We start from the raw sequence: 20,237 nt of genomic DNA, 5'->3' as shown, positions 1-20,237 counted from the left end.
TTAATTATTTGAATTATTCACAATTATGAACTCTTGTAAATTGTCTGCTAAATATGTTTCTATAAGTCTATTCTCTTCCCTCAATTATGAACTCTTGTAAATTGGGTCCTTAATATGTTTCGATAAGTCCATTAGCGTTTGATGAAACCAGAAATATCTTGTTTATTATGGTTCACTGGTGCTGACTGATTCTATCGTTCAGTCCGAAATGGAAATGTTGGCAAAGTAACAAAAATAACACACTAACTTTCATATACTTTATTTACGCCATAAATACATGATATAAATATAAATTTTCTATATAATCTGCAAAATCACAATTAATACACAAGATGAGAGGTACATTATATAATCGAGACATTTGGCAATCGTACAACAAGTTTTAGGAATATCATAGTGACAAATTAATAAAACCATAAATTGCAATATGGGGTATTTAATTTTAAAATATGGGAGTGAGTTATAGTGCTCTTAATAGTAAGTAATTCATAACATGTACAATTTTTATTATTATACTTGTTTTGGATCAAACAGTATCTCAAAAGCTCTAGCAAAATAAAAATTCTCTTTAAGGGTAATAATAGGTTCTCAATTGCGAATTTTGGATTACCTGAATGTTAAATATAAGTTAAAAATTAATTAAATAAGTTAAAAAGTCAAAAATATTTTTAAAAATTTTGGACACATAGTTACAAAAAAGGTTTAATTTTACACAAAAATGTACTTTTACATTTTGTCTCTATTATTAAAATTTAGAATTTACTATGGCTAGAGCTAAGGGATGATAATTACAGCTACTACTCACTTTATTTATATTAAATTATGAATTTTAATTTTAGAGAAATATTTTTAATTGTCTATAAATGAGTTTTAATAAATTTTAATTTCATCTTTAGCCACTTAGCTCAAAAGGAATTTTTTTTTCAAAGTCTTACATTATATTTAAAAAAAATAGTGACAAATTTTTGTTTAATGTTCAAAGAAGTCTTTGCGTTTTGACCAGACAATTAACATTAAAACTGAGACAGATTTTCTATACGACAAAATTAGGAAGATGATTCTTGAGTAAACAATTTCTTATTTATAGACACAGAATGAAAAAAATTGCGTTGATATAAATGTGAAATGAATTATCTACTTTTTTATATATTCTATATATTTTTGGTATTATTTGAGATATCTACTAAAACATTGCATGAAAAAATCTAAGAACAAATTCAAATAACAAGATTTCAAACACCATTTTTTTCTTAAAATATTTACTGGTATCTAATAGAAATGCATATTTTCGTTGTAATAGGAAATATCTTCAGAAGGTGTTCTCGAAATTATTTAGACAAAATTTGGCAAGCTTAATATTCTCCAATCAAAGCAAGTAGGCATTTCTTGTAATCGCCGGAAGCATCATCCTGAAATAAAAAACGATATTTACTACTTCAATACAGAGTGAGTTGAAAAAAATTTCATATCAAAAATCTTTTATTAAATACTAAATCAAAAATCGTAGGTTGGTCCAAAATTGTGATTGTTTTCATTTCAATCAAGAGATTTGTAATATTTCAGGTAAACGAAAAGGTAGTCCGAGTATATAATCAAACTCGTGACGAATTTATTAAGAATTTAATGCCCAATCCGCTTTGTAAAAATTAAAACATAGAATCCTTTTTTTTAGATAAGGTTGCCTAACCTAAATTCACAATTTTATAAATAATACAGATCTTTTAGAAACTGACCGAGGAGAATATTTTTTATTGGACACTAATTTAACTAATAAATAATTACATTTGGATCAGAAATAAATGTAAATTATTTAAAAAACATTTTACATGGACGGTAATTTTAAATACTTGTTTTTCATTTCATAATTAAAATCCCGAGTCGTATAATTTTTTATTTTATTAGCGAGTATTATAATCAAGAGTTAGCGCACGCCCGATGTAAATTGGAAATCGACTCAAAAATGATTTGAAGAGACTAAAAGTTGTGAAATGAAAAATTTTATAAAATTTTTGTTATAATTTTTTCTCTGACAATATAATATAATCCGTTCCAGAGATATGGCCGACGGCCGATCTCAGTTACCCACCCGGTACTTTCTATAAAACAATATTAAATTTTGGATTATTCGATTTTTCTTATGAAAATATTTTATTCATATGACATTTTGGGGACTTCACTCCAAAGCTTATAACTGCAAATTTAAACACGAAAAAATCCCTCAAAGAAATAATTAAAAGTGTATTCAATTGAGAAAGTTTGTTATTAGAGGACAAAATATCATTATAACAGACAGTAATCAATCCAATATGGGTCTATATGGTATCTATTTATAGGAGATTCAAGTAAAGTTTTAGGTTTCACTAGGGTATAAATAGATGTTCTATGACATGTGACTGAAGTACTTTACCAAGACCTCCAAATCATAAAAGTTTAATAAACACTACAAAAAGAAAATGCAAATTTAAAACAAAGTTAACAAGTGGACTTGAAAGATACCTAATGGAGAAATATCCCACTGGACGAATTAACCAATCTTATAAGCAAAATATTCTCCATCAAGATCAATACAGATATGCTTGGTTTGAATCAGTTGTCTAAGTTATTTTTTCCATGTCGATTGAGATACCTCCAAAATATGTGATTTGAAAGCATCAATCGCTTCTTCTGGTGTAGAAAAACGTTGACCTCGCAATTTATTTTTGATATGCGGCAAAAAGAATAAATCATTGGGTGCCAAACAAAGACCCATCAATTCGATGGTTTGACTGTTCAAAAATTCAAAAAAATTTTGTTTAAACTGATGTGTGATAGCTCGCATTGACGTGGTGGGGTTTGATTCATCTTCTGCGATTGATTTCCCTTATTTTTTTCAAACATTTTTGGCAAAAAAAATGCTGCTGTACCATTCAAAAACGACCGTTCTACGTTTCTCTAATGGAACAGTGGCGATATGTCCAGTTATTCCGATAAAACATTTGCTTCGAAGTGCTTTGTTCGCGAACTAGTTTTGTTGGATTTGGCTCGTCTTGAAAGACCCATTCAGTCGATGGTCGTTTAGTTTGGGTTCGTATGCATGAATCCATAATTCGTCACCTGTCAGCAGTTTTTTGAACCAAGGCACACGAGCTTTTTTGAGCGATTGTCAAATTATGCGGTATCCAACGCGTACAAATCTTTTTCACAACCACGAAATTCGTCCTGTAGCAAAGTGGCGACCACGATTGAATTCGGAAAACCAGCCAAACACGGTGGTTCGTGATGAGGCCTCATCATCAATACAAAAAAAAACAGAGAAAATGCAGAATTAAAACAAAAATGTCAAGTGAGAATCAATAAGATACCTAATTAACCAGCCTTATAGCCAGAATAAATAAAATCCATAATTGCTGTGGAATTGTTTAAACAATATAAAATTTTAATTAAAATTTCTAACTCATAAGAATGAATATTTAAAAAATTATTCACTTTTATAGCCTCTCCTAAAGACTCCCCGTATTTAGCTTCATAGGCCCTTTTGATTTCTTCCATATCAATTTCACATCTTGTAATTATGTTACGGACTAATTTTCTATCATCTGTACCCATACCGGAAACAGCATGATGTAACTGTCTGGCAAAGAAGGTCGGTTGATCTTTTATAGCGCGTATAATGGCCAGAAAACCTTCTTCAGAATCACCAGAGAATTCCCCTTTGATTGTTTGTTCGATGTCCGTTCCTATAAATTAAAAAATATTATAAATATACATAAACAGTATTCAAATTTTCAACTTACCAGATAACTTTTCGTATTCTTGAAATATAAGTCCCAACTGGGCGTAGTTTCTTTGGCACAAAATAGCATTGAAAGCGGATTCGTCGGTACCAAGCCGTAGTTCGCCTGCTGAAAGTAAAGCCTGGGCGTCTGCTGCAGCCGCTTGATGATCCACCATCATGCTTTCATCTCTGTTTGCACAGCATAATGAAACCATCATTCTTTTGAATGTTCCTGAAGTGTCACTTCTCAAATCTTCTTCTAGTGGACGGTAATACACTGTAAAACAAAAAAAATTATAAAAGGATGGAACGTGTTCGCTAGTTATATGGATTGCTCCGAATCTTGAAAGAGTTCTCAGAATGTATTGACTTTTAGCGTTCCGTATGACGTTTCCATGCTTATCATTAAGCGATTTTATTCTACATTTGTTTTTAATTATGTGTTATTTTTGTATTCACAAGATTCGAAAATAGAAAGAGTAGTAGCTTTAATTTGTGCGTTTGCAGATGTTTTTGAAAAGGAGGAAGACGAAGTGGACGCACATCCGAAGAGCATAGACTAGACTCGAACATATTGAACATACTGAGTTAATAGATAACTTCTCAGTTCTTCCCAGACAATAAAAATGTTTTTAGCTTCAGCTCCTACCACAACTACCATTGAAAGATCTTTCAGCACCCCCCGTTGAGTTAAAACTTTTGTAGAAAATAATAAAGACAAAACTATTGAAAAAGCAATAAATCGGTTTTCGTAATATCCTACTACTTTTCTCTGATTAGAATTAGAAAGTAATTTTATATGTTGGTGAGTTTTTTAGAAAGAAAATATGATCTATTTTGACTTAGCTCCCCTCTATAATTGACCTTATTTGTAAATATGACTGTTGTTTTCAGTATTCAAAAAAGTAATCAACTTAATGACAAACCAAAGTTGCCACAGAGATTTAGAAAAAAGTTGTACCATGTGTAAATGAACATAAACAACAGATCAGCTTTTTTCATAATTGCATCACATTCACCCCCAATAAACTAGTGGATATATATTAGATACAAACCGCAATAGATGAACCATTCCTTAAAAGATCACTGAACATTTGACTTGACTCACCCTTATCTTAAAAATCTACCTTCTAAGGTTTGAAAAAAAAATTGTTTAATGCTTCAATATAATATTTATAATTTTTCAACACTGCTTGATGTATTTCGTCCGTTGTTATGTTTATTTCAAATTTTTTTATCCTTTTTGAGTATTTGAAATGTTCAACCCCTATAAATCATCTATTATGACAAATAAATGAAAAAATTATTTACGAGATTATTTTTTTACATTAATATTTTATTTTATATAACAAGGAAGAATATGAATACATTTTTAATACACTATTTTAAAAATTTTCATCATCTTCGTCACTATTTTCGTTCTCTCCCTCTTCGTAATCGTAATTAGTGGCGCGCAATTTTGAGCAACACAATCACCGTAGGTTGAGTTGCAACACAGCCTAATACGCTACCCTGTGGCACCCCTCTTGCACAATAAAAAGTTTCCTCATTAACTTTTATTTGGAAGGTTCTGTTGTTTAAGTAAGATTTAAGAAGTGGGTAGTAGTTAGGGGGTAAAGTTCTTTTAATTTTGTATAGCAGCCCTTGATACCGCACTTTGTCAAAAGCCTATCGAGGAAAACAGCAGAGCAGTATTCTTGGTTTTCCAGGACTTTGTTTATTTTTTGGGTGAGTCGGTGGACCTGTTGCACTGTTGAATGTTTTTGTCGGAATCCAAATTGATGGCAGAGCATCCATTCCTGTGGAGGTAGGTCTTTTAATGTACTTGTGAATTAGGATATTCTCAATGAAACAAAATACATTTTCAATGCTTAACATTTATTAAATTACATATAAAAACAATATTTCAAAAAACAGTTGGTATGACACAAAAATATAATAAAAGTTTTAAAACAACAATCACAAACAAAACATATAAATCATGGATGATTCAAGTTACACTGAGATTCAAATTAAAAAAATGTCATTGAAATTTCGGCTGCTGTTTTTTTTTAATATTTCACATTTTGGGAAAAAAATTGTTTACAGTGTGAGCAATCAGATTTATATAAAAGTAACTTGAAATTTTAATGGTACAATGAAGCAACTGATAATCAGGAATATGTGAAATGGGTTAAAATTCCACATATCCTCGCAATTCCAGCAACAGAAATTTCTTCTGAAGATGTTTCTCTTCAAAAAGCTAGTTCCATTAGGATCAAAATAGATTAGATAGTAGTAAAATCACATCTAGTATCTCTAGTTTGCTAGGAGAGGATATCATTTATATAAATTGAGAAGAACATTATAAAAATATTTTAAATACATCAAAAAATAGTTTTATATAATGAAATTAAGAACATATACTGATTTCGATAACTATCTTTAGTTCCATAATTAGTATTCTCCAATGAGAGCCAATAAACATTTCTTGTAGTCTCCAGAGCAATCACCCTAAAAATATAATTGATTATTAAAATGTAATCAGATTTTTAAAATTTTACCTTAATAGCGTCAGCCAAAGATTCCCCATATGTAGCTTGATATTCCCTCTTAATTTCCTCCATATCAATCTCACTCCTAACAACTACCAATCTTATTAATTGTCTATCGTTAGTACCCAAGCCTTTCATGCTTTTATTCAGTCTCTTTGCGAAAAATGCAGATTGGTTCTTAATAGATCTAACTATAGCTAAGAGAGCATCTTCTGAGTCTCCTGAGAACTCATTCTTAATAGCTTTTTCTATATCATGTCCAGTGATACGAGCATACTCTTGGAAAATCAATTGTAGCTGAGCATAGTTTCTTTGACAAAGTACCATATTAAAAGTGGATTCGTCGGTTCCTAGACGGAGTTCTCCAGCTTGTAATAAAGCTTGAGCATCTTGTAAGGCTCTTTGTTGATCGGTTATCATGCTTTCGTCTCTACAAGCATTGCATAAAGATACCATAAGACGTTTGAAAGTACCACCTGTGTCTCCTTTTAGATCGCTTTCTAAGGATCTATAATATACTGCAAAGAACACAAACGTTGATATACACTCTAAAAACACTAGGCAACACTAAATTCATCCCTAGAGGGATATGATCATCACTGAAATTATAAATATATGGAATAAATTTAGACAAAAAATTCGAGATAAAAAAATATCCAAATTCCAATCGAACGCATAACATTTAAATCTCTCCTTCTATAAATATCTAACTTATTTTTGAGTATAAACTTACATTTATGATATGCCTCTCTGATGACCATAATCTCACGATTAGACATAGTACAAAGAACCTCAATAAGAACATCCTCGTCGGTACCAGCACCACTCATTGCGTCATGAAGTTCTTTGGCATAAAATTCAGGAAGGGGAGTCATCATGGCGACAATCAGATTTTCGAAATTGCCGGTTAATTCACTTTTCAAATCTTTTATTAGATCCTGGATAAAAGAATTGTATTTTAAATTTCATTGATTTCAAAATTTTTCATATTAATAGTCATAAATTTTAAAAAAAACTGTGATTATTTTTAAATATATTCTCCTTTTATTTCTACACACTTTCCAAAACGTCTGAGTAAAGCTTCTATGCCACTACAAAATTACGATGCATGTTTATAGTCGAAACGTCAAAACTGCTGTTTAATTTTTTACCCCTTAACACGGCTTTCAGCTTTCCGACCATAAAATAGTCGTACTGGGCGAAATCAGGACTATATGGTGGTTGTTCAATCTCTGTGAATCCGCATTCGTGAATAGTATCTTTGAGAAGCACTGTCATGAAGCAAGCTCACATCTCGGATGATTTGGCCGCGTCTATTTTCCATAATTTTTTGACGCAATCCCACTTACTAAGTTAGAGTAATATGCATTCACGGATGTAATTCATTTCTGCTTATTGCTTTTTTTTTGGTACGGGCTCTCCTTTTCGGTGCCACTCCATGGAATCTCTTATGGATGTCGGGTCATATTAAGAGATCATAGTTTCTCTATCTATTACATTTGATCAGATTATATTCTTTCTTGGTCGTCGCGGTAAAGCTCTAAAAATTGCTCACAACATTCTACTCGACGCGACTTTTGCACTCCACCTTTCACTAATTTTTGTCATATTTGAATGCTCACGTTTTCTAGAGTAGTCACCGTCACAGGACCTCCCACACGTGGGTCATCTAATGATTCTCGACTCTAGCGAAAAAATTTTAACCAAGTCACCATAAACAGCCTCCATATTAAAATGGATCGAAGCAGAAAGTTGAACTTGCATAAATATTTTTGCGACAGCAGTCTATTTACTATAAGAACTACTTAAAATATCTAGCCTTAGAAAGGAACAAAATATATTAGTAATAAGATATGGATGTCCCCAAAGCATTTGACTGAGTAGACGTAGTTGATGGTAATAGAATAAGGAGAAAGATATCATTGTAAAGAGCCATTAAGATGAAAATTATAAAAGATAGAAAGATAATTAACATATAAAGCGATTGATTAGAATCAAAAACCTGGAATACAGGAAATAATCTCACGAAAAAATGTATAAAAAACTTTAATTAAACATCACTTAAATAAGAAAATTGTAAGATCAAAATTGAAAAGAAAATGTCTATAACCAACTTGGTATATAATAAAATGTGGAAAGGAAATAGAAGAAGACTTAATTAATTAAAAACAAATAAATAATTAAAAAAAAACACTGGTGAAAGAAGAAATTATCAGTATAGGATTAGTTTGAAACAATAATTTCCAGATATGATCCTCTTACTTGGACTTACCAATACCTACATGAGATTTGCTTTTTACTCACCTTTCCGAACAAAGTTTTGAATTGCATAGCGATCTGTAGTCTCTGTTCATTAGTTCGCCTAGCCAAGACATTGATAATGGCTTTCTCATCGGTTCCGAAACCTTTCATAGCTTTCCTCAGTACTTGAGCATCTTCTGTTGGATTGAAGGGGTTGGCGGGTCTAACAGTTGGAGTTTTCTAAAAAAAAAAAATCCAAACAAATAAATTATTTTTTACAAAAATTGTTGGTATCACCATTTTGTTTTAAGCAACTTATCGCACTTAAAGCTCGACTACACAATAAATGAAGCGGCAATTTTTACTAATAAGAATGTTAATTTATTACTAACGCTATGGTGAAATTATATTCAAAACTATTTTTTATCTAACGAATATATGATAATATTTAGTGATAATAACATTTTTTAAATTATCGATTTATGGATTGATAACAATAGGAAATTGCAAATTTTTGTTAATAGAAAATTTGTTAGTAATGTAACCTTATATTTTATCGATAGTTTGTTAGTTTTTGTTGTTTCCTTTTAAAATAATCATGTGCCATATGCTCATTCTTAAAACATTTAAGCTTTTCTTTTTGTTTCTTTGGTCGCTAATTTCTCATTCGCGTTCTTAATAGACTACTTACTGGAATCATTCCTCTTTGACCTCATTCTAAATATTTTCTTATTATTTTTTTTTGTTATCTTAAACGGGTCCGAATGTCAAGCAAGTAAACCTGCTCAACCAGATAAGAAATTTACATATTGCTAGCAAATATTTGAGATGTGAATTCGGCCAAAATAACTACCTCTGTACAGGAGGCTAGTAAGTGGGTGGCGCAAAAAGAATGCATGAATTTGAGTTGAGTCGTGGAAGTGGGTGGAGCGGGAGCTGGTTGTTTTGTAGGTTAGGGCGTCGGTTCTTCAAAGTCTTCGCCACTCCACTAGGCGGCGCGCTCCAGCTCTCTGAACGAGATATTGTCAAAAGTGATTGAAGAGTTCGAAGAAAGACTTTCGATGTGTATCAACGCGGAAGGACGCCATCTGTTTGAAGTGATCAGAACAAACAGTGAATGAACAAAATAAATCAAATTATACTGGTTTGAAATTGATGCGTTCTTTTTGCGCCACCTTGAATAATCAAAAACATCCCTAAATTAAATTTTTAAATATGGGTTGTATACAGTTGTATACTTCAATTTTCCATACTCATTTGAAATTTTTTCAATACGCTTATATTAGTTACATCTCTAGCTAATATACCCATGTATGTCGTTGGCCATAGGATTCGAACCTCCGATCTCCATGTAGGAAATTTAGCAGTTCGATAGCCTTACAACCGTTAAGGCTCGATAGAAGTTTCGACGAGAAGTCTGTATATAAGCAGATAAACCATTATACGAGGGTAGCATCAAAGAAATGTAGTTTTATAAAACGAAAAAATTTGTTTTCATAGTATATGAAACTAAAAAGTGGAATATAAATATATTTAAGAAAAAAACTAAAAAATTTATGAAAAAAGCACGTTGTTTCATAAATCTCGTACATCAAACACCCGATGCTTTTTTTAACAAAAATACTAGTATTTTTCATTCATTGTTTTAAGGTTATTTTAATCATTATTATTAACTTTTTAGTTTGATGCACTTCAAAGTGTTTTTAGTTTTATTAAACTATATTTATTTTAAAATAGGCATTAAATTCCACCTATTTATTTATGATCTAAGCATACATTCAATTTTAGTTTATTTCAACTATAAGATCATTACAAAATTAGTTCACCTCGAGTAATACTTGACAATTTATTTATTTATAACATTTATTTAATAATTAGAAAAATACATTTTATTAGTGCAATTTTGTTTTTAACAGGTGCAATATAATATTTAATTTTTGATACACAAACGTCTAATATAAAATTTATTTATATAATACACATACAAACAATATATTATCCCCGTATTTTTTTAGTAAGTTTATCAATTTGACGCGTTCCACTTTTAATGTACTCATCAGTTTTGGAGATGGTGTAATTTTGACAGTTCTTGAATATATGTACAGCATCAGTGAGAGCTTTGTCTGCGTCTCTTACAAAAGCGGAATTGTATCCCTAGAGAAAACAATATTACTGAATTAAATCTAAAAAAATTCTTTGCTCCTGTATCAGGGGAAATTTTATCATCGACGACATACTTCACACAGGTCATGCGCTGGGTACTTTCTTTGCAAAGTTATAGGAAACGGACTTGTATTTATAGATAACGCGGTTTTTAATTATAGCGCTCGAAACTTTTTACATTTAATTTATCATGCACCGTTAATTATATATTTAGCAAAAACCATATTGTAAAAAGTTGGGAACGCTATAATTAAAAACCTATGCGTTACGCAAAGAAATTTCCAAATAAAAAAGATGGCAGAAATTATTATCTACAAGAATGATTAGCACTATTTTTGTCGTACGATGCGCGGTTCGCGAGATATTCGATAAAACTTTTTTTCCAAGCGACTGACGCGGCGACCCTCCATGACGCCAACTTGGTTTATATTCAGGGACACCCCTGAACATATACCAAAAAAATCCGTTCTCTAAAACATAGGCGTTTGGCCTATTTCTTTGCCATGTCAGGCAAAAGAAAACTTACGATATCTCAATTTGGAAACAGATAACACGGAGGCCATTATTATATTCTGATCCAAAATATTGAGAAATATCATAAATAAATTAATAACACGGTGTTTTAGACAGTGGCAGACCACAGTGCCTCCTGTATTTTAAATAATGTTGTCTTGTTCGGAATCGTAACGTAAGATTTATTTTTACGAAAATTGTGAAAGTGAAAAACACAACTGGGGCACAAGGTAACGTCAAAAACATAACCTCGAAATGCGGAACATTTTCCTATATATCTTAAAACATAAAATGACAATAAGATGCTAATTTGGCCGAAAAAAAGGCAAAACAACTAAAAGGACTGACTAAGAATTGATTGTAGATTCTTCTACAAGAGTTGGAAACAATTATTTTAAGAGAAAGAATCAGATAAAACTTATATTCTTTCCAAGGAATCGAGATCAATTATTAATTCATAAGAAATTGTGAAAGTGAATGATGTGCAAAACGAATAGAATTGTATGTATTGGGAATGATGTTTGAAAAATTGAAATCCTGGTTTTAAGAAAATCAATCAAAAACTTATATTGTACTTATATATGTTTTGCCACTTCCTTTTTACTGAGAAGAAAAGGAAAGACAATATGTATGTAACTGTATGAAAAATCTAGTTGGAAGTTAATCAAAAAAGTTTTCGAAGAGTCGTCGGGAAATAAAAAAGTGAAAATTATGATTATTTCATGAATTTTCAACAGGCAGAAATGAATAGGTCATTACAGATTCATTTCTCTCACTAACATTTGAATTTTTCCCTAACAAAGTATGAGTCATGAGGCAGGGAAAGCGTTTTATCAAGATTTGAAGGATTTTTGTACAAGTTGATTACTGTAGAATTAACTAGTGAGTCGAACTAGATTCTTTGTAAAGGAATGTATCTTAACCCACGGTACCATATTAAAATGTGTTCTACAATTTGTTTGGAACGTCCTGGGTCCTTGAAACATTACCCTACACCTGGTCCCTTTGATTTTTTTGGATCTTCAGCACCATTGTATATTATATAATATTTTTCAAAACACATCGAACATTTTTGGACACTTTACATAAAAGCTTAAATCATCGTTGACAGGATAGAAAAGCAAAAATAATTTTGTTTTTCAATACTGCAAGTAGGGAGCACCTTCAAAAAAATGTAATGAACAGATTTCGACTAAAAAGTGCAAAAATGATGTTTTTTGTGTTTTAGCGCTAAACTTTCCCTCGCATTTTTCATTTCAAATAAATTTTTCCTTTATGTTTCCTTGGATCCACACCTCATATAGAGTGTGAAAACACCCAAAAATTTTTTTACTCTAGTAGGAAAGTTTGGAGGTTTGGAGCTCAACGTATTAAAAATGCTTTTCGATTCTTTTGGAAATTTTTTGACAGTACATTAGAATGACAACTATAAGAAAATAATTTCGACAGTCAAATTAGTCAAAATTTGGATTAAATAACTAGTAAAATAATAGTGATTAGTTGTATCTACGAATAGTCTATTATAGAATATAAAAATGGTTTTAAGGAATGTATCTCTCAACACCTTTTTTAATCTATGAATATAATTCGATGTTTTTTTAATTGTGCAGTTAATTTGTTTTCTATTTCAAACATTTTATTTTGAATGTTATTGCAATAAAACATACTTGTATATAATTGGGAGACACTATTTTTAAAATTATTTTATGACAATAATAAAAACTATTTACATAAGACCGCGTATTCAAAATTATAATTTTTTTTTGGTGCCCAAAAGCGATTTAGCGGCTCTTTGATAGAAAAGCAATATATATGTTAGATCAGGAAATTAGGTATTAGGATACCTCTATGACCTAAGTACGAGGCGTGATAAAAAATACGATGAGTTTTTGTATTGAAAAAATATCATGAAATTTGAATTCGTCTACTTTAAATTAGCTACGAGTCAATTATCGGAGCTTTCAGTTTTTCAGCTCATTTTCTATTTTCGGCAAGAGCATGATTATAAATCTGATGGATTTGGAGAAACAGGAAGACGTTAAGCGGCTAAAAACTTTTCGGTCACTTTGGACGGACTCGTACCAAATTAGTTGTTCACCAACTTCTCGAAGAAGTATTTCTCAAATTTATATATTTTCATCTATTTTTGATGCCGAAGGACGTCCCCGCCGTTCCTCGTCCTTAATACAATCGATTCCATTTTTCCGTTATCAGTTTTGATAGATTTCATCAATTCGAGATAATTTTGTCACTTTTTTTCTCAATATAAAATATTCTAGATTCAGGTTACTCGACAGATAATTGCTTGCCAGGGCCGAATTTAGGGGAGGCATCCGGAGCAACAGCTTCAGAGCTCGAAAAAAATCGAAATTCGTTTGTTAATACCAAAATTTGATTTCAAATATTCCTCGTTTTTGATTATATTGTTAAATGCTAAGAGAATCTACAAGGTTTCACAATAAAATATTTATTGAAAAGCAATTGTTCATTTTATTTGGAAAGGTCTCGATGTCTCCAGACCTCTAAATCTAAATTCGGCCCTGTTGTTTACTGGTATAATTATAATTTCAGCGTATATTTTATCACACCTAATATATGAGAATCAATTATTAATTAAAGGAATTCATAGTTGACAATTTGACAAAATCTTCCTAGTAATAAAATAATAATCAAATTTTTATATCTTTTATGAAAAAAAATATATTAAAAAAAATATTAAATTTTGTTATTATAAAAACTTCAACTATTTACCTTAACACACATAAAAACTGTCGTCTTTATTATTGGTTGAATCAATTACGTGGTTGCCAAGTTTTACAATATTAATTTCAATTATGTCATAGTTAAATACTTATTTAGTCCAAAATCAAATAGTGAGACAAACAATGAAATTCAATTGTTTCAACACATGTAAATAAAAAAGCATTTGGTGTATTGATTCTCAATCTGAACAGTGTAATTTTCAACTATGAATATCCATACTGATTCCAACCCAGCTCATGAACAAACTCTTAGCAGATAGTTCAATTAAACATAAATAATGTGTTTATACAAAAAAAAATTATATTTACAATACCTTCGGTCTACTAGGAGCATGTCCTTGTTGGCTACTTTGCTGGGTATATGAAAAACCACCATAAGGTCCACGCGATCCTTGATAACCGTGTCCACCGGGAGGAGCACCAGGAGCATTAGGATGTGACCCATACCCTCCCGTAGAGGGTACTGTCGGGTAAGTATTTGGAGGATACACTCCTCCACCACTTGGTGGATACGCGCCAGCAGCACTTGGTGGATACGTGCTACCACCACTTGGTGGATACGTACTACCACCACTTGGTGGAAACGTGCTGCCACCACTTGGTGGATATCCTCCACCTGAGGGATAACCGCCGCTAGAAGGATATCCACCTGTACTGGGAGGATAAGCAGGCATAGGCATAGGTTGTGGCATTTGCATTGGAATATTGGAAGGATAACCGAAACTGTTGGGGTTTATTTGGGGATATGAAGGTGCTCCCCCTTGGGGTTGGTGAGAATACGGGGGTGCTCCCGGTGCTGATCCCTGAGAAGTTAAATTTTGTTGTTAGTTTTTTTTTAAAAAGCCATATGATCTTTTTATTGTTAAATTTGGATATTGTTACGGTTTTATAACATAAACAAAAAAATTTAGATACATTATATACCGAACCAGATACATTTTTTCTCTATCTTATAGCTAGATTGATATACAGGATGTCCCACGACGAGTTAAAACTATTTGGAAGATGGCCGACTTCCGGTTCTAATATGAGCTGTTTCAATCGTTAATAAATTTAAAATTACCAAAGGACTTAAGAAAACAGAAGGTAAAAATTCTTGGAATTAGTCAATCTATCGACCTACGAGATTATTTTAATGAAATAAATTTCCATCTCCAAGAAAGGGTGGCTTTCATCTCCAGGGTAAAAGCACCCTTCGGCTTCGGTTATAAATACTACCATCATACCAATTTTCAAGAAAATAGACCTCGGGCGTTAAAAATAATAATTAATTTTTCTATTTTCTGGAATTGTATTTTTTTTGGAAAAATTGAAAAAATTTCGGAATTATTTTTTGCATTTTTCAAATAATAAACTTTAATCAATCGATGGATCTTAAAAAAATATTATATTATGTCGATTACAACAATTAATTTCAATTGAAACGAAAAATCTTATATTTTTTAATACAATAAACTTGAAACAGCGCATGGTGCCATCTACAGTCTGTTTTACAAAAAAGTATATAGGTTCCTTCGATGAATATTGTCATTTTAATTTTGGAAAATGGAATATATAAACTAAAGTTAAAGTAAAATTCCAGTATTGGGGCGGATTCCTTTCCGGTGCCCAGCAGCGGCATTAAGTTTAAATCCAGCCCTGCATACAATAATCAATATTTCGTATAGTCTTAAGAAACAGTCAAAGTGTGTCCGTCAAGAAATGCATTGCAGATTAACCTCTCGTACATGCAAATAAATTTTAAAAAAGTTGATGTTGTAATGCATTTCGTTGCACTACAATATCATCCTGCACCTCTAAACGAGATTGCATTTAATATATCGTATCTATTTCGTGGTCCCACAAAATTTTAAATTTGGGTTGTCAAAATGATTTAAAAACAAATTTTTTTGAGCTGATTTATGAAAATCTATAGTTTGTATTATTTTAGTTTCCAATGTTCATTTATAGACCTAAATAAACATAGAAAAATTGCACCCTGAAAAGTAAAAGATTATAGTTTTATTAAATGATAAGCTAATTACGGCAATAAAAATATGTTTTTGTCCTTGTTTCGCCCTTTTATTGCGTGTTGACTAATGTCAACTTTAATCTACCTAATTGAATTACTATGTAAAGTATATTAGATGATATCAAAAAATAAAATGAAACTAGATAACCCAAAACATATAATACAATAAAGGTTACAGGTAGGCAAAATAAAAAAAAATTACTTTGTGGTGGATTGATGTGCCATAAAGTAGCATTTTTTACACTTTTGAGCAAAAAAAATCGACTCGGCCGACATCGCTGCAAACTTCAAAATCATACAAAGTATTGTAATGTTTCTTGCTCACATTGTCCAAGAATATGTTACGATCTGCAACCACCCTTTTAACTGACCCTTACAAAAGGTGATCTACCTGACCCACCACTATCAGCGAACTGGTTCACCAGCCAAATGGCCGACGGTAGGAAATAATGCAGACGCAACTATACCCGCCAGCCACCCATGATAAAATCATCATGCCTAAACCTGGAAAGAACTGTTTATTTTTTAGGCTAGAGCACCCTTTTCTTCTTCTTTTTCGATCGACGTCGCTCTTTTTTCTTTGTTCCGCCTAAAGCAGCGTAGCAAAAACCTAACACCACAACCTCTGCCCTGCAGAGGAGCATCTCCTATATCAGGGCCAATTCCGATGAACCTTCCTCTCTATAAAAAATTTCTAATCTCTATCTCACCCACCACTATCAGTTACCCACCAAACGTCAACCTGAAAATGGACACAACAAGTGATAAAGCTGCTCAAGAGGTCACCTTACTGCGACAAGGCCGGAGTCAGGGAGTAGTGGCGAGTGCGCTGAAGATGAGTCATTCTGTTGTTTCCAGAATAAACCGTCGTTACCAAAAGACTGGTAACTTTCAATGAAGACGCGGTTGCGATTCATTGTCAGGACATCGCTGAGAAATCAGGCTGGTGGCTGGATAGCCATAAGAAGACTTAGGGAAGCTAACCTTGAGCCAAAAAGGGCAGCTACTGGCCCCAAATGAATACGAGCAGCTCGTCTACTATTTGCCAGACACGTTAACATCGGAACTTCGTTCTCCTCTTAGACGAAGTGTGAATGTGCCTGCATGGTAGCAATAGAAGAGGACGATTCTACAAAAGACCTAGAGGACGCTCAGTGTTGCTTTTGGAAGAGGTTTCTTGATTAGTTGAACGGGTATTTCAATGGTAGCAAAAACAGAGTTGGTTTTCATTGATACTGGTGTTGGAGTGGGGGAATTAACGGTGAACCGATACATAGAAGACATTTTAGGGTCTCACGTTATCCCCTAGGTCAGTTTCATCCTAATGCAGAACAATGTTGTCCACATATTTATCATACAAGATGTTAAAGTACTTTAATCCATCAGCTCATTTGATTTGACCTTAGGTGAGTTGTCAATTTTTTTCCCTATAATGGCAACTAACATATCTTGAAGACCACAAACACACAGACAACAAATCTGATTAGCTGATTGAAACATTTTTGTAACATCAACCTTTTAGTCATTTGTGGTGAATTAAACATTCTCGTTTATGATTTTTTTTACTGTAATTCATTTATATTTCTTAATTTTGAAGTACTCAAACATTGGTAGCCACAGAGAAGGCAAAAAGTATCAGTTGCAATCATAAGCCAACTGCAAAAGATCTGAATAATTACATATTTATCCACAAAAATCGACATTAAGTTTCGAAGAAATAATATTCTATTTTAATAAGAAAATGTGCTTTTTATGAATATTAGATATCGAGATTTATAAAAGAATTGATCTCTAACATCCATTAAATAGTTATCAATACTTAGTGTGAACAACTTTTAATTTTAATCAATTTCTTGAGTTTTTATAAATTATTATTCAGTATGCTCAATAAATCAATGTAATGAAATCACCTGAATCAGTTTCTATTTTTACGTAATAAACCACAAAGTAAATCACACTTTCACTTTTGACTCACCTGTTGATATGGGTATCCAGGATAACTCATTTTGCTGTCACTTCTACAAATAAAGAATAATATAAGTTTTCTAATAGTCAAATTATAAAAAAATTATCGAGCAATTGAGCACAATAATAATTTAACTTTAACTAAATATATTAGCCGGTAAATTAAGCCACACCTTTCAAATTCGAATAAAAATAAATTGTTAATACTGCTTGATTCGACTTAACCAAAACAAGATTAATCACTTACTTATAAAGCTCGTTACTACTATTTTGTATTTAGATAACAATCTCCAAAAATACAAATGATTTTCACTACGATGAATAAGTTCTTCTACGTCAACACTCAAACTAGAATACGAAACGTCAACTGACAAGAAATTTTAGGTTACAGATTAGAGGTGGGACTATTTCGTAAATTCAAGGAGGAATGATTTTTACATGATATACGCTAGAATGGTATATAATGTATATAATGATGGCTATTATTCACGAGAATTAAAATCACCACACGAGCCGAAGGAAATTGTTGTAATCGTTCGAGGGAATAATAGTCTTTATACACAAATAGACGACTATACTTTCTGCACGACTATACAAAGAAAAAGGGCACTTTAAATAGTTATTTATGCAGTAAGTGAGTAAAGAAATACTTTTTTCTACGAGCAGGACGATTTGACCTTCTCTGAAAGTAAGTCAATACGTCAATTGCCACGATCCCAATAAGAAAACTTCGTTATATATATATATATATATATATATATATATATATATATATATATATATATATATATATATATATATATATATATATATATAACCGCGTTGAAAATTCTCGACGTTTTGGCTTCCACTTTGGAGCCATTACCAAGAGAAGGGGTTAGGGATATGGTGTTTATTCGTTCATTGGTAGGAGGTGATCCGATTCCGTGGTCTCAATCTGCCTACTCCACGCAACGAATCACCCCTTTTTTTCGATTGATTCCAAGGCATCAATCTGCCTACCTGGAATTTCATCGAGGAGATGGAAAGCATCAAGAACACTGTTGACATTAACACACTCACTGCTGGTATTGAATCTAAATAGGCTATTGCTTTTTTACGCTGAACCTTCTCAAAACATATATATTTCTGTTAATCATATAATTTTGCATCCATTTTATGAATTTCGTTTAATAATAGTAACTTTTCTTGACAAATACCAATTAAATATAAATAATTATGAGACGTGAAAAATTTATAGGGCTCAACTAGCTAATCAATATTTGAATAATATTACATTCAGTTGTTAGCCATATTATAAGGAAGTTTGGTTATTAAGAGCAATTTTTTTTATATAATTAAACGTAACTGATATTTAAAAACGAGTAACGTCCACCTCTAATCACGCGTTAAATGTCTAAATCCGCTAGTGGGCTAGTGGAAGTATCCAACTGCTAATCGGAATTCCCAGTTGTACTTCTTTTATTATCAGTTCAGCGCTGTGGGGGAAATGGTGCAATATTTTTCTGCTTTAAACGATTGTGTACATATACGTCATTGGCAATGAGTAATTTAATTTTAAATATAATACGGTCAATAACTGGTTCTCGTTCTATTGACCTTGGGACATAATAAAATATGTTGTATACAGACGACGTATCTTTTAGATAATTGACAATAACCAAGTTGGAATCATGTCGTTTAATACCAATAATCTATTTGTTTTAAAACTGACACTGAAAAAGTTAATGGGATTTCTTGTTTAATTTTTTAAATTTGGTTCACATTGAGATACATTTTATATATAAGAACTTATTTAAAGATAACGTTTTCAGTTTGTTGTTGATAAACTGAAATCTATTAGATAGTAAAAACTGTTATTAACACTTTTAATGGAATAGTGACATTTACATCGAAGACAAGATTATAATGACCTTTTTCATACTTTTATTTTGTTATAGTAACCGTCATTATATAAAGCTATATACTTATTGGATGGTGGAGCTTTTCCTGGCATTTTAAAGAATGCCGGAACGTGTTATTGCACTAATACATTTTACCAGTAAGTATAGCAGAGAAGGTTTCAAATTTCGCGTATCAGTAGTTTGTGTATAATTATTGAAATCTTTCACATTGCAACGTCTAAGAAATATATTTTAACCCTGACCTTGACCCGGCTGTTATCAGATGATTCCCAACTGAAGACAGAACTTATAGCCTTATACAACTACAGTTACTATACATTAATTATTTTAATTTGCGTTTGTCTTTAGATTAAAATAGATATTTCTAAACTATAAGATGATATACTGATC

The 20,237-nt window shown here is 31.7% G+C and overlaps 1 protein-coding gene across 3 annotated transcripts; it reads right to left on the bottom strand.

Annotated features, from left to right (window-relative positions):
- Positions 1 to 243: 243 nt before the first annotated feature.
- Positions 244 to 18,315, bottom strand: LOC130451031 (annexin B11-like). 3 transcript variants are annotated; one of them, XM_056789828.1, is made up of 8 exons: positions 18,191 to 18,315; positions 17,954 to 17,996; positions 14,282 to 14,770; positions 8,593 to 8,769; positions 7,022 to 7,226; positions 3,774 to 4,031; positions 3,466 to 3,716; positions 244 to 1,409 (listed from the first exon to the last, which is right to left on the bottom strand). In XM_056789828.1, exons 2-8 carry the CDS (start codon positions 17,981 to 17,983, stop codon positions 1,353 to 1,355), a joined length of 1,467 nt encoding a protein of 488 aa, XP_056645806.1. In that variant the 5' UTR covers positions 17,984 to 17,996; positions 18,191 to 18,315; the 3' UTR covers positions 244 to 1,352. The 3 variants fall into 3 exon arrangements, with proteins under 3 accessions (XP_056645806.1, XP_056645809.1, XP_056645816.1); XM_056789831.1 differs by lacking the exons at positions 244 to 1,409; positions 3,466 to 3,716; positions 3,774 to 4,031 and adding exons at positions 5,616 to 6,247; positions 6,298 to 6,806; XM_056789838.1 differs by lacking the exons at positions 244 to 1,409; positions 3,466 to 3,716; positions 3,774 to 4,031; positions 14,282 to 14,770 and adding exons at positions 5,616 to 6,247; positions 6,298 to 6,806.
- Positions 18,316 to 20,237: the final 1,922 nt, after the last annotated feature.

The sequence above is a fragment of the Diorhabda sublineata genome, chromosome 1 (genome assembly GCF_026230105.1).
Source record: "Diorhabda sublineata isolate icDioSubl1.1 chromosome 1, icDioSubl1.1, whole genome shotgun sequence".
NCBI lineage: Eukaryota > Metazoa > Arthropoda > Insecta > Coleoptera > Chrysomelidae > Diorhabda > Diorhabda sublineata.
This window is presented reverse-complemented; position numbering and strand designations above follow the sequence as displayed.

Bases quoted from the DNA above. Each gene is read 5' to 3' on its own strand.
- LOC130451031 (XM_056789828.1), bottom strand. From the start codon at position 17,983: ATGAGTTATCCTGGATACCCATATCAACAG. The intron at 14,771-17,953 runs GTGAGTCAAAAG...TTAACTTCTCAG, and splicing joins CTGGATACCCATATCAACAG to GGATCAGCACCGGGAGCACC. The intron at 4,032-7,021 runs GTAAGTTTATAC...TTTGTTTTACAG, and splicing joins CAGAGAGGCATATCATAAAT to TGTATTACCGTCCACTAGAA.